A 12,966-nucleotide genomic window follows, 5' to 3' on the forward strand; every position below is an offset into this window, starting at 1 on the left:
AGTTCTGAGTTTGAGATTTTTTCGCAAAAATAAATCTGGAATTTGAAACCGTTTTTCTGCTGGTAGTTTTACCTTTCCGAAATTCACTTTTGTTATTTTGAGAGCTCTCAAATGTCTGATGTCTTTATTTTCCCAAAAATCCTTTTGATGCAGAGAAAAAAACGGTTGCTACAATAACAGAGAAACGTATAGTATTTTTTTAAAACAATTTTTTAAAGAAAGAAATTCGTTTTGTGAAATTTCCGGTCATATAGTTGCTTTTGTTTGTTTAGGCTTGAAACTGTAAAGCATTGTTGAAAAATTTCCTTTTAACCTAACTAATTTTACTGATATATTTTTCTTTTGTTTCTATCGTAAACACAGACACTCACCGAAGGATCGTTCCTTTTCGTTCGCAATTTTTCCCTCGAAAATTTCAGGGTTCCCTTTTTTTCAAATTTCTGATATTTTCCTATAAAAATGAAAACTATCCTGAGGGCTACAAAATGGTGTCTTTCTTTTTTTCTCTTCGACGCGTAAACATAACGTAAAAATTTGACTGAAGAAAAAAGCCATCCTCGCATATTCTCCCATTTTTGAAAAAAAAATGGAACAACAATATGAACTCTAGATTAGCAATATATATTGGCTTTTTTGCGATCATATACGGCGATGTCATCAATCGAATATATTAACACTTTCAAGTCGATGGTTTGTGTTTGAATATAAAGCTGATGTAAATATCGGATTATTGAGATACGATCGCTAGTTTACAGCCCTCTAAAATAGCTTTTGAAAATTTTCCGATGCTTCTGATTCGTTGATTGAGACCAAAATACATCGGCGTTTGTCATTCTGAGGATACCCAACTGCTCACGCAGTGACCCGCCAGATACTTCTGACTGAAGCGACAGTACTTGCTGCAGCATGCGCTGTACTCCCAGCAGATTGAGTTCTCCTTGAGACACATAACCTTCTGCAGTCCGAACTCTGTCACATCAGCATGCTTCGAAGACAAAATAGCCTGCACGAACCTAAAATGTGGTGTTCGTGCAATATGCTTTAGTTTTATATAATCACTTGAGAAGTTCTTTTCATAAAAGTTTCTGGAAGTCAAGATTTAGCTGTCAATTCAAGCGGACAATTGGTTTTAATAGGCTCGTTTTTAATTGTGCGTTGCACTGATTGAAATTAACAGGGTTTTTTTGGAAACAAACTGAAGATGGATAATGTCAGAATGAATCAGTTTAGTTTCAATAACTGTAATTTGAAATGAGTTGTTCCGGAAAATAATCGTGTTTTGTCAAAAATTTAATAAGTTAAAATTCGTTATTTGAAATTTTCCAAAACGTTTGTGAAAAGTGCTCTTTATACTCTTTTGACTTCTGGATATGCGTTTTTTTTGTATTTCAATAGAATGTTGAAAAGAACTATAACCGATTGTAGCTGCGCAGCTGTAGGCTGGGCTCAGATATTTGTGGTTGTCTTTCTTCGTCTCTTGCTTAGTTTTCGTTTTCCTTGCTTTCAACCTGCAAAGCTCATGGTATCAAATTCGTTCACTTTATGTGACGCTCTTAGCTGCTTTTATTTCCTTCACTCAGAATGATTTCTAACACTATTATTCAGGTCACTTGAGGTTTCTCTCCGGCTTTTGATACGTCTATATACGACACCTATGTAATGAAGATGCTAAATAATAAAGCTTAACCAGTGAAAATAAATAGCAAATGCTGATTTCTGGAAAAGTGTTTTGTCAGCGTTTTCAATTTTAAGTGCTGAGTGCATCGTTTAATTTTGTTAATAGCCGCACAGCGATAGCTGGGGCTATTATTGGCCTTCTCATGGTTTTTTTTACGACTCGAAGAGGAGTATTGGTTTTCTCTCGGTTTTTCACAATTCAAAGAATTTGAATTGTATTGGGGCGCTGTCTTTTTTTTTAAGATCTGTTCACACATTTTCATGATTTTTGAAGTCAAATTGGAGTAGTGATTTTGGTCACGCCGAAACAGGAAATGGAGCGAAAAAGCGAGTGGTTTTGCGGCGTGAATTTTTCTCGCTCTAATTTTAAAGTAGAGTGAGAAAACTGTTTGAACAAAAATTCGGTTTCTCGGTAGTGGTTTTTTGTTCACATGCGGCAATTTCACTCTGATTTTTACTGTTTTTTCGATTTTTTTGGATCGGATTTTTTTCTGAATGGTTTTCCCAATCCATTTACAGCTCATTCTAGGCCTAGTTTTTTGTTTGAATTAAATTTTCATTTCTCGCTAGTGGTTTTTTTGTTCACATGCGGCATTTTGACATTGATTTTCTGTTTTTTTCATATTTTTTTTATCTGATTTTTTAAAAAATGGTTTTCTGAGTTCACTCATAGTCCATTCTAGGTCTAGTTTTTCTGTTTAGTCAATGTAAATTCTTTGAATTGTACGTCAGGACTTGTCCTGCTATGTTTTTTTTTTACAGGAAGTAGATTTGTTCACGCGGCATTTTGACCTAAAAGCGAAAGTGAGAAAAGCTGTCTTGGTGAACAGATTTTCGCTAAGCGAGAGAAGTTTTTTGATCATGCGTTGCGTTTAGTGAACGACTTTTTGTCTTTGAAAAGTAGTTTTTGATTGAATTGCACATATAAATAACCGTTTTTAGCCGTTTTTTCGTCTAAGTGGCCCAATTTTTTTGCTTTTAATTTGATTTCTTGTAGAAATAAATTTTATTCGATACTATATTGAAATTTCAACCTCGGAAATTGATGCCACAGTGTTTTGCAGAGCCTGAAAATGCGTTTCAAATTGAAAATTGGAGCATATTTCTTGATTTTTTAGTTAATTTTTGGCTTTTTTTCTAATAATTTTTTTCATTTTTGGGTCTTTTAACCGTCTTTTTGTCAAAAATCAGTTCATATGGCAACTTCTCTCTGATAATTTATATACTCAACGCCTCTTTCTACCTCAATGTAAATTTGTTTCATAAAATTGTACACATGCTAATCCGATTTTGGTGGTTTTTTTCCGATTTTCGTCAGTTTTTTTGTTTGTATTTTGGTTGTAATTGCTAGAAATAGTTTTTTTTGAGCAACATTTGGGACTTTAATTTCTTTTCAATGAAAATTCAATCATTTCTTGGAGTTAAGTTTTGGAAAAACAGTTAAAACTTTTTCATAAATGCAGTCTTAACTTAAAAGCTCTTTGACCATTTTTTTGCAAAATGTTTCAATGTTTCGTTTTTATGAATTCTGCTTTTTCCTATTTTTGTTCTCTTCAGGAGGATAGATCTTTGTATCGGATGACTAGTTATCTTTTCTATGTCTTGAATGCTGAACAATGAAATGTATTCGTTTTTCTTGAATTTTTGAAATTGATTTTTAACTTTCAAAAATTAAGAATGTCTTTTTGTTACAGTGTTCCTTACATTGTGCCGATATTCTTCACATTCTAGTTAGTATCTTTGTACCTTTGTCCTGGCACCTACATTTATTTTCGGTATATTGATTTTTTCAGTAGTAAAAAATGAATGATTTCGGCTTTTTCTTAGATTTTTGTCATTTCTTTGGTTTGCAATTGATTTCATTCAACATAAGGCAGTACTGAGCGTTTGACAGCAAGCCCTTTGCAAAATTTCCACTTATGACTATTTACTGCAGCTTTCTTCCGGCCTTGGTAATATTTTAACCGATTTTTTGCCTTTGAATATTCTACTTATGTCTTTTCTATGATCAATTTTATTTTTGATTTAGTATGAAATCATGTTGTCTAGCACATGTACAACAAGGATCAGGTGTGTGTTGTTTTTTTGTCTTAATTGCAGTGATTAGAATTGTAATTGTTGTTGTTTTCTGATTGTTAATTTTGAGGTTTCTTTTCTGAAAAGATTTTAAACTTGGTTCAAACTTAGAACTGAGTTTCTAAGACTATTATCTCCCTTTTGCTTTCGCGATCTTTTTCAGATTAGAATCATGAATTTTTTGAGGGCAGTTGATAACCTTGTCAGCTTTTTCAGACTATCAAGTTTTTGACCACCTTAATTATTTCGGATTTTTTAACGTTGCCAAACGTTTTCAATGATATAAAATTTTGCTGCATTTTGTTTCTCTTGTTGACAGTGGTTTAAGTTTCACCAATTTTTAGAGCAGACCTGGTAGTGAGTTGATGTTTTAATACAAAAAGTAGTGGCTTCCGCTGCAATAACGGTTTTGTTAGTGAAGTTTTGACGATTCGAGTCGCTTCCGGAATTCTTCCGGCTATGTTTTTTATTTCGTCGTCATGATTTTTGTTACGACCATATGACGTCACAGCCACTTTTTATTCATTCGTTCATGCAATTTCAACTGAATTGCATGTGTGACGTCATTTTTCGCTCTTAGTGGAGCGAGTTTTTTTGTTCATGCGCGTGATTAAATTTTGGTCACACTTGACTTACCTCACTCTCAAAAATGACTTCCTCACTTTGAAATTGATTTTAATTTACTTTAATTCAAAGAGATAAGGTCAAATGGGTGTGTGTCAGTCTAAATGAAGGTTATTTGAGATCAGCTAATAGAGGCAGCAGTAACTTATACAGATTTTTAATCAAAATATAACAGATCAGCCCTCAATGAAAAGACGATTTTTTGGTCTGTCTTTTTTACTGTTCTTTACTGCCGATCTACGAATCTATTGCGGCTATTTTCTGGCAATCTGCCAGCTATGTTTCTCGTTTTCAAAATGCTTAGAAAAATAAATTTAAATGTACCGAAGACCTTGTTGCTGGAACCGAACGGCAAAAACAGATATTCAACTATGAGGCTCAGTAATGTGCGTTGGTACAGAATGTTTGACCCAATTCTTGGCTTAATCATCTACCAAATGACGTAGAGATCGAAAACTTGCAATATAAAGTTTTGGATTCTCAGTAATGCTTGACGTGTATACCGTTGAGATCATTTTTTATGTTCACAAGAATGAACAAGAAATTATTTTGAACAAATTATTTGGTGAACAAAATGAAATCAAGTAAATACAATTTCTCTAGCAGAAAGAAATAAATTTTATCAGGTAAAGGCCTAATTCTGCTAAACAACACATTAATTTCTGTATCATTTTCAAATCAATTTTCAAACGCTAATGTCTTTCGAGTAACATTGTTTTGTAAGTGTTTTAGATTTTTTAATTGCTCTTGAACGAAGTTCATAGCAGTTATTGTAAACGTGTGTCTTTTTTATGCAAAATTTTTGCTTGACAATTTTGACTTTTCGAGTGACTTTTACGTCCTTGAATTTTTGCGTTTTGCGTGATCTAACATTCTCTCAATCACAATTTTAAGCAACTGAACTCAATTGACGGCAAGTTAATACCAAAAGTCAAATGAAAAGTGTGCCGAAACTGGTGTCATTTTTTACTTTAAATCTTAATAGTGGTATATCTTAACCTCTAATGTGGTTGTCCCATTTAGGCTGCCCATTCCCTCCCTCCCCCCTGAAGCAGTAGGGTTGATTAGAGCTCCCACTAGTCGTTCGAGAGCAATTCATCCGACGTTTAGTCGGTTATGTTTAGATTTAATATGTGGGTGCAGAAAAAATCATTCTTCCCCTTGACGTTATCAAAATGTGTGACCCTACAAACGCGAAAAAACAAAAAGCAGAACAGAAACTCAAAAAAAACTTTTTTCATTGAAAACTAGCCAAAGTGTTTACAAAAATCAATTGGAACCTGATTGGTAATTAATGGATCAAAACGTAGTAAAATGGTACAGTCATGCTTTGGTAGAAAGGATTTGAAACCTTCCATTAATCGGATAAAGTAAGAAGTTGGAAAAATAGGACAACAAAAAAGTGGCAGAATGCAGAAATCTACAAATTGCAGTGTTCTGCTCGCAATATATGTGAATTGAAAACGCTATCCAAATCGGTTTTCAAAACAATCTCTATCAGCCAAAATTATTAAATAAGCTTGTTTGCTGTTAATTAGAAAGTCATTCGTACTGTTCATTACGGAAAAAACAATTTCGTATTCTTCCTAATTCTGCTAAACAACACATTAAATTCTGTATTATTTTCAAATCAAGTTTCAAACGCTAATGTTTTTCGAGTAACATTGTTCTGTAAGTGTCTTTTTAGATTTTTAATTGCACTTGAACGAAGTTCATAGCAATCTTTGTAAACGTGTCTTTTTTATGCAAAATTTTTGCTGGGCAATTTTGACTTTTTAAGTGACTTTTACTTCCTTGACTTTTTGCGTTTTGTGTGATCTTAAATTCCTTCTCAATCACAATTTCAAGCTGCTGAACTCAATTGGGAGCAATTTAATACTAAAAGTCAAATGAAAAGTGTACCGAAACTGGTGTCATTTTTTACTTTAAATCCTATTAGTGGTATATGTTAACCTCTAAAGTGGTTGTCCCATTTAGGCTCCCTACCACCCCCTCCCTCCCCCCCCCACCCGGCTGAAGCAGGCTAGAGTTGATTAGAGCTCCCACTAGTCGTTCGAGAGCAATTCATCCGACGTTTAGTCGGTTATGTTTAGATTTAATATGTGGGTGCAGACAAATCATTCTTCCCCTTGACGTGATTAATATGTGTGACCCTACAAACGCGAAAAAACAAAAAGCAGAACAGAAACTTGAAAAAACTTTCATCGAAAACTAGCCAAAGTAATAAAATTACAAAAATCAATTGCAACTTGATTGGTAATTAATGGATCAAAAACTACTAAAATGGTGCAGTCATGCTTTGGTAGAAAGGATTTGAAACCTTCCATTAATCGGATAAAGTAACAAGTTAGCAAAATAGGACAACAAAAATGTGGCAGAATGCAGAAATGTACAAATTGCAGTGTTCTGGTCGCAATTTTTCTGAATTGAAAACGCTATCCAAATCCGTTTTCAAAACAAATTCTATCAGCCAAAATTATTAAATAAGCTTGTTTGCTGTTAATTATAAAGTCTGTCGTACTGGTTGGTCATTACGGAAATTAAAATACAATGAAAAAAGCACAATTAATACTCAAAATATTTTAAAAACAGTGATAGAATTATGAAACTTGTGTTGTCAACTGAAAACATCATATATGATCTCTTTTGACTCCCTGAAAATCAAATCAGACCGGTAAATAATGCGACTAGAAGATCAGGCTACATAACGAAGAACAAATAAAGGAAAAATGCAAATTTTGCCAATTCACCCACTCAAATCCGTGAAAACCTTATCCATTAACTGAAAACGCCAAAAGGTTCTCAAAGTGATCATTATAGCTCCACGGGAACCTCTCATTGCTCAGAATTAACCAAAGAAAAAACGAGAATAATGCGCAAAAAAACTAAAGAATTATTTTGTGAAAACATTGTTCAAATGACATTAGCTGCGTATTGTTCGAGGCAATCAATAGAATATATGGACAATTACAATGGTTCTCTCAACTCTGGTAGCATTCATGAGCAAACCAAGAGAAGCAACTGAGAAAACAGAAGTTAAAGTGGCGGAGTTTATAGAAGTCTATAAAACGAAAATTTTTTCCATTAATTTCTCTCACTTCATAAGCTGTTTTCCAAATAGTTATAGAACTACGAATTTTACGAATTCGATGCTCCCTTCCAGCTATAGTCCAGTGTGATTAGAATCACCACTCAACTTGGACTATTAGTTTATTTCAAAATAAAAAAGTGAGAACAGACTAAAAAAGACAGCTCCAAATATAATCAATTGAAAAGTAGTAAATTTCAATGAGACCAGCAATTTTCTCCTTATCGCTTCGAAATACGTATTTGTTCCAATTGTTGACTTGATTGTGCCAAATTATCTAAAAGCGCACAAAAAGTGAACAAAACTAGGTTAATTGATTTGAATTATTTTAAAAACTTTCAAAACTGCTGTTTCAAATTGCGTTTTCAAGTAATGTAAATTCAAATAGCCTTCTATGCATTTTACAATGATCATACGAGCAGGTTTTAGGGTAGGTTCGTCAGAGTTTTAATAATTTGAAATAAAACCGTTGTCAAATGTTGCAAAAAATTCAACCGTCATTTTGAAAAGACAACGAAAACTTTTCAGTTCACGTTTCAAATTAGTTATAGCAAAATTAAACAAAGTTTGACCAAAATTTTTCGAAAATTGATCAAGAATATTGAAAATAAGCCGATGTTCACTAAAACTCCGATGACTCCACGAAAAAGGCGAAATTCGAGATTTTTTATGATTTCTACGCTTGACGGGCTTTGCGAAGATACACTCACAGCCCTGCCATAAAAATATCAATCGGCTAAAATTGAATGAAAAAACAAACCCAGTTGAGCATATAGTTCTTCCCCCCACTAAATGGGGTCGGAACGATTAAATTTTCAACTGATTTTTTTAAATGCTGAGTACTTTAGCAAAGCTGTCTTCCTGGCTATCTCGAGTTGTGAAACTGTAGGTTGTTGAGTCGGAATTAGAAACGAATGTTGTATATTGATCAATATTGGCAGTAATATTGACGGGCTGATAACATAGCCTGGCATCGAAATTGCCATTATCGTCTTCAAATAAACTCTTTTAAATGTTTGGATAAGTTGAAAATGATTCTGAAGTCGTTTATGCAGAAGAATTCCGGTTATGCAGTAAATAATTGCAAAAGTAGAAGGTAAATAAAATTAGATAAGCTTTGTTTTATGATTAATTTTTTCTCTTGATAGTTTAATTTGAGAACGGAATAATTGGATGCCTAAATTGAAGTAGTATCCAGAAAACAAATTTACTATTTGTAAATTTGTAAAATTTTTGTTGTAGATCTAAATTTTAAGACAGTTTGCCTCGCTTGTTTTCTGAGAAATTGGGGGTATAAAAACAAAAATACCAAAAGTCAAATGAAAAGTGTGCCGAAACTGGTGTCATTTTTTACTTTAAATCTTATTAGTGGTATATGTTAACCTCTAATGTGGTTGTCCCATTTAGGCTCCCCACTCCCTACCACCCCCTCCCTCCCTCCCCCCCCCCCCACCCGGCTGAAGCAGGCTAGAGTTGATTAGAGCTCCCACTAGTCGTTCGAGAGCAATTCATCCGACGTTTAGTCGGTTATGTTTAGATTTAATATGTGGGTGCAGACAAATCATTCTTCCCCTTGACGTGATTAATATATGTGGCCCTACAAACGCGAAAAAACAAAAAGCAGAACAGAAACTTGAAAAAACTTTCATCGAAAACTAGCCAAAGTAATAAAATTACAAAAATCAATTGCAACTTGATTGGTAATTAATGGATCAAAAACTACTAAAATGGTGCAGTCATGCTTTGGTAGAAAGGATTTGAAACCTTCCATTAATCGGATAAAGTAACAAGTTAGCAAAATAGGACAACAAAAATGTGGCAGAATGCAGAAATGTACAAATTGCAGTGTTCTGGTCGCAATTTTTATGAATTGAAAACGCTATCCAAATCCGTTTTCAAAACAAATTCTATCAGCCGAAATTATTAAATAAACTTGTTTTCTGTTAATTATAAAGTCTGTCGTACTGGTTTGTCATTACGGAAAATAAAATACAATGCAAAAAGCACAATTAATACTCAAAATATTTTAAAAACAGTGATAGAGTTATGAAACTTGTGTTGTCAACTGAAAACATCATATATGATCTCTTTTGACTCCCTGAAAATCAAATGAGACCTCTAAATAATGCGACTAGAAGATCAGGCTACAAAACGAACAACAAATAAAGGAAAAATGCAAATTTTGCCAATTCACCCACTCAAATCCGTGAAGACCTTATCCATTAACTGAAAACGCCGAAAGGTTCTCAAAGTGATCATTATAGCTCCGCGGGAACCTCTCATTGCTCAATATTGCGGGAACCTCTCATTGCATAATTTCTTTTTGCGCTTAAGAAATTATGCGCAAAAAAACTAAAGAATTATTTTGTGAAAACATTGTTCAAATGTCTTCAGCTGCGCATTGTTCGAGGCAATCAATAGAATATATGGACAATTACAATGGTTCTCTCAACTCTGGTAGCATTCTTGAGCAAACCAAGAGAAACAACTGAGAAAACAGAAGTTAAAGTGGCGGAGTTTATAGAATTCTATAAAACGAAAATTTTTTCCACTAATTTCTCTCACTTCAAAAGCTGTTTTCCAAATAGTTATAGAACTACGAATTTTACGAATTCGATGCTCCCTTCCAGCTATAGTCCAGTGTGATTAGAATCACCACTCAACTTGGACTATTAGTTTATTTCAAAATAAAAAAGTGAGAACAGACTAAAAAAGACAGCTCCAAATATAATCAATTGAAAAGTAGTAAATTTCAATGAGACCAGCAATTTTCTCCTTATCGCTTCGAAATACGTATTTGTTCCAATTGTTGACTTGATTGTGCCAAATTATCTAAAAGCGCACAAAAAGTGAACAAAACTAGGTTAATTGATTTGAATTATTTTAAAAACTTTCAAAACTGCTGTTTCAAATTGCGTTTTCAAGTAATGTAAATTCAAATAGCCTTCTATGTATTTTACAATGATCATACGAGCAGGTTTTAGGGTAGGTTCGTGAGAGTTTTAATAATTTGAAATAAAACCGTTTTCAAGTGTTGCAAAAAAATTCAACCGTCATTTTAAAAAGACAACGAAAACTTTTCAGTTCACGTTTCAAATTAGTTATAGCAAAATTAAACAAAGTTTGACCAAAATTTTTCGAAAATTGATCAAGAATATTGAAAATAAGCCGATGTTCACTAAAACTCCGATGACTCCACGAAAAAGGCGAAATTCGAGATTTTTTATGAATTCTACGCTTGACGGGCTTTGCGAAGATACACTCACAGCTCTGCCATAAAAATATCAATCGGCTAAAATTGAATGAATAAAAAACAAACCCAGTTGAGCATATAGTTCTTCCCCCCACTAAATGGGGTCGGAACGATTAAATTTTCAACTGATTTTTTTAATGCTGAGTACCTTAGCAAAGCTGTCTTCCTGGCTATCTCGAGTCGTGAAACTGTAGGTGGTTGAGTCGGAATTAGGAACGAATGTTGTATATTGATCAATATTGGCAGTAATATTGACGGGCTGATAACATAGCCTGGCATCGAAATTGCCATTATCGTCTTCGAATAAACTCTTTTAAATGTTTGGAGAAGTTGAAAATGATTTTGAAGTCGTTTATGCAGAAGAAATTCCGGTTATGCAGTAAATAATTGCAAAAGTAGAAGGTAAATAAAATTAGATAAGCTTTGTTTTATGATTAATTTTGTCTCTTGATAGTTTAATTTGAGAACGGAATAATTGGATGCCTAAATTGAAGCAGTATCCAAAAGGCAAATTTACTATTTGTAAATTTGTAAAAAAAATTTTGCTTTAGATCTAACTTTTAAGACAGTTTGCCTGGTTTGTTTTCTGAGAAATTGGGGTATAAAAACAAAAATACTTGACGAAAATGATAAGCTAGGAGCGTTGTAGAGAGTGATCTTAAATTACGTTCTTATGAATGAGTACAATTATTAAATTAAGCACAAAAATGGAGGTTTTCTGAAGCTAGATATTGGAGAGCTGTTGGTTTTGAAAAATACTTGTCTGAAGTCAGTGATAAAACTTTTACTATGACAAGAATTGCTGAAATTGGTGAGAAAGATATGACTAGCTTCAGTGTTTGCAGGCTAAATCAGCTTATATGACTTAATGTTAGTTTTAACCATGTTTTTGGGACGCGACGTTGATCTTTTAGGGTTATAGGCAAACACTTAGCTGTAACTGTCGTCGTTTATTTTAATATTTGTAATTTATAATCTGTTGCCAGATCAAAGTGCCACTGTCTATCTAATCCTGTACAAATGTTACTACTCTACGGAGATATTTTAAGTTTCAAGTTCAATTATTTCAATCAAAGGAGAATTGCATATCCGATCAGCTTCTAACAGCTAAGAAATTCTACTCATTCAACGTAAATTTAGCTCCAGGGACAAAACTTTCGGGAGAACGATAAAATATGTTGCATCTAGTGCCTGTGTCTTATTCGTTGTTTCTCTAGGCTAGCTGAAGTTTATTTTAAAGTTAATTTTGTGCCAAGGTTTTACAAGTGCAGGGTATGAGAGAAAACGTTCTTAATGCAAGACCTGGTAGTATGTTCAATTCTAAGTTATTTTTTTGTGCTATATAGAGCCAACTGAAGGGTTCTGCGGGATGTTTAATTGCTCTCAAACGAAGTTTGTAGCAATTATATTAATCCTGTCGGTCTTTTTTATGTTATTTTTCGCTTGACCGATTTTTCGTAGCCAACCTGACGAAGCCAACCGCTCGCCGGTTGTTTGAGAACAATTCGCCCGACGTTAGTCGGTTATGTTCAATAGTTCATCTATAAACGAACTGTTTCATTTAAGGTTACGGAGCAGTGCAGCGCAACGAAGTCAGTAACAATGTAACCCCAACTAGCCAGGCGAATAACGTTCCAAAGAATGCTATCCTTGCCCTGTTGAATGGGGGGGCTGCTGCAGACGGTGTAACTGCTGCAGAGACTTCCAACATATCACCTGTGCCTCCTCTGCAGACGCTGCAGGTACAAACAAACTGCAGGTCAAAACAAAGAACGCGGCATGCCTGTATTGACTCATGAATATCACATCACATTTTATCATGTGTATCAATCTTAAACTTACTTGTGCTTGTGTGAGATAACACAATTTTGTCTCGTGTAATGGTCAAGTCGCATGCGTTTTCGTGTGATATGTGGAAATCGTCTGCCACTTATGTGAAAACTTTCAAGAATTTATTAAATCACATTTTGCTTTTTAACCGCTGCGAACGAAGTTTGAAGTATTTATTGTTATTAATTGCTCTCAAACGAAGTTTGTAGCAATTATATTAGTCCTGTCGGTCTTTTTTTAATGAGATTTTTCGCTTGACCGATTTTTCGGCTGACGCTTTTGACTTTTCGTCCTCAAAAACGGGATAAACAGGTAGCGCCCATGGAGTATTAAGTGCTCTTAGAGCCTTTCAGCTCTGTTTCAGCTTAAACTGATTGGGAGACTTATACTGTTGCCTGATTGGGAGACCCACCCCACT

General features: G+C 34.1%; 2 protein-coding genes across 4 annotated transcripts in view; one reads left to right on the forward strand and one right to left on the reverse strand.

Moving 5' to 3' along the window:
* Positions 1–12,966, forward strand: part of LOC142344786 (uncharacterized) — a 188,127-nt gene that overhangs the window by 18,882 nt on the left and 156,279 nt on the right. For all 3 annotated transcript variants that reach the window (XM_075396725.1, XM_075396726.1, XM_075396727.1), the window contains exon 4: positions 12,285–12,460. In XM_075396725.1, the coding sequence (XP_075252840.1) occupies positions 12,285–12,460 (176 nt within the window). The remainder of the gene's footprint in view (positions 1–12,284; positions 12,461–12,966) is intronic.
* On the reverse strand, positions 588–11,983 carry LOC142344787 (uncharacterized). The gene is made up of 2 exons (XM_075396729.1): positions 10,867–11,983; positions 588–1,013 (listed from the first exon to the last, which is right to left on the reverse strand). Exons 1-2 carry the CDS (start codon positions 11,007–11,009, stop codon positions 830–832), a joined length of 327 nt encoding a protein of 108 aa, XP_075252844.1. The 5' UTR covers positions 11,010–11,983; the 3' UTR covers positions 588–829.

The sequence above is a fragment of the Convolutriloba macropyga genome, chromosome 8 (genome assembly GCF_964194025.1).
Source record: "Convolutriloba macropyga chromosome 8, txConMacr16.3, whole genome shotgun sequence".
NCBI lineage: Eukaryota > Metazoa > Xenacoelomorpha > Acoela > Convolutidae > Convolutriloba > Convolutriloba macropyga.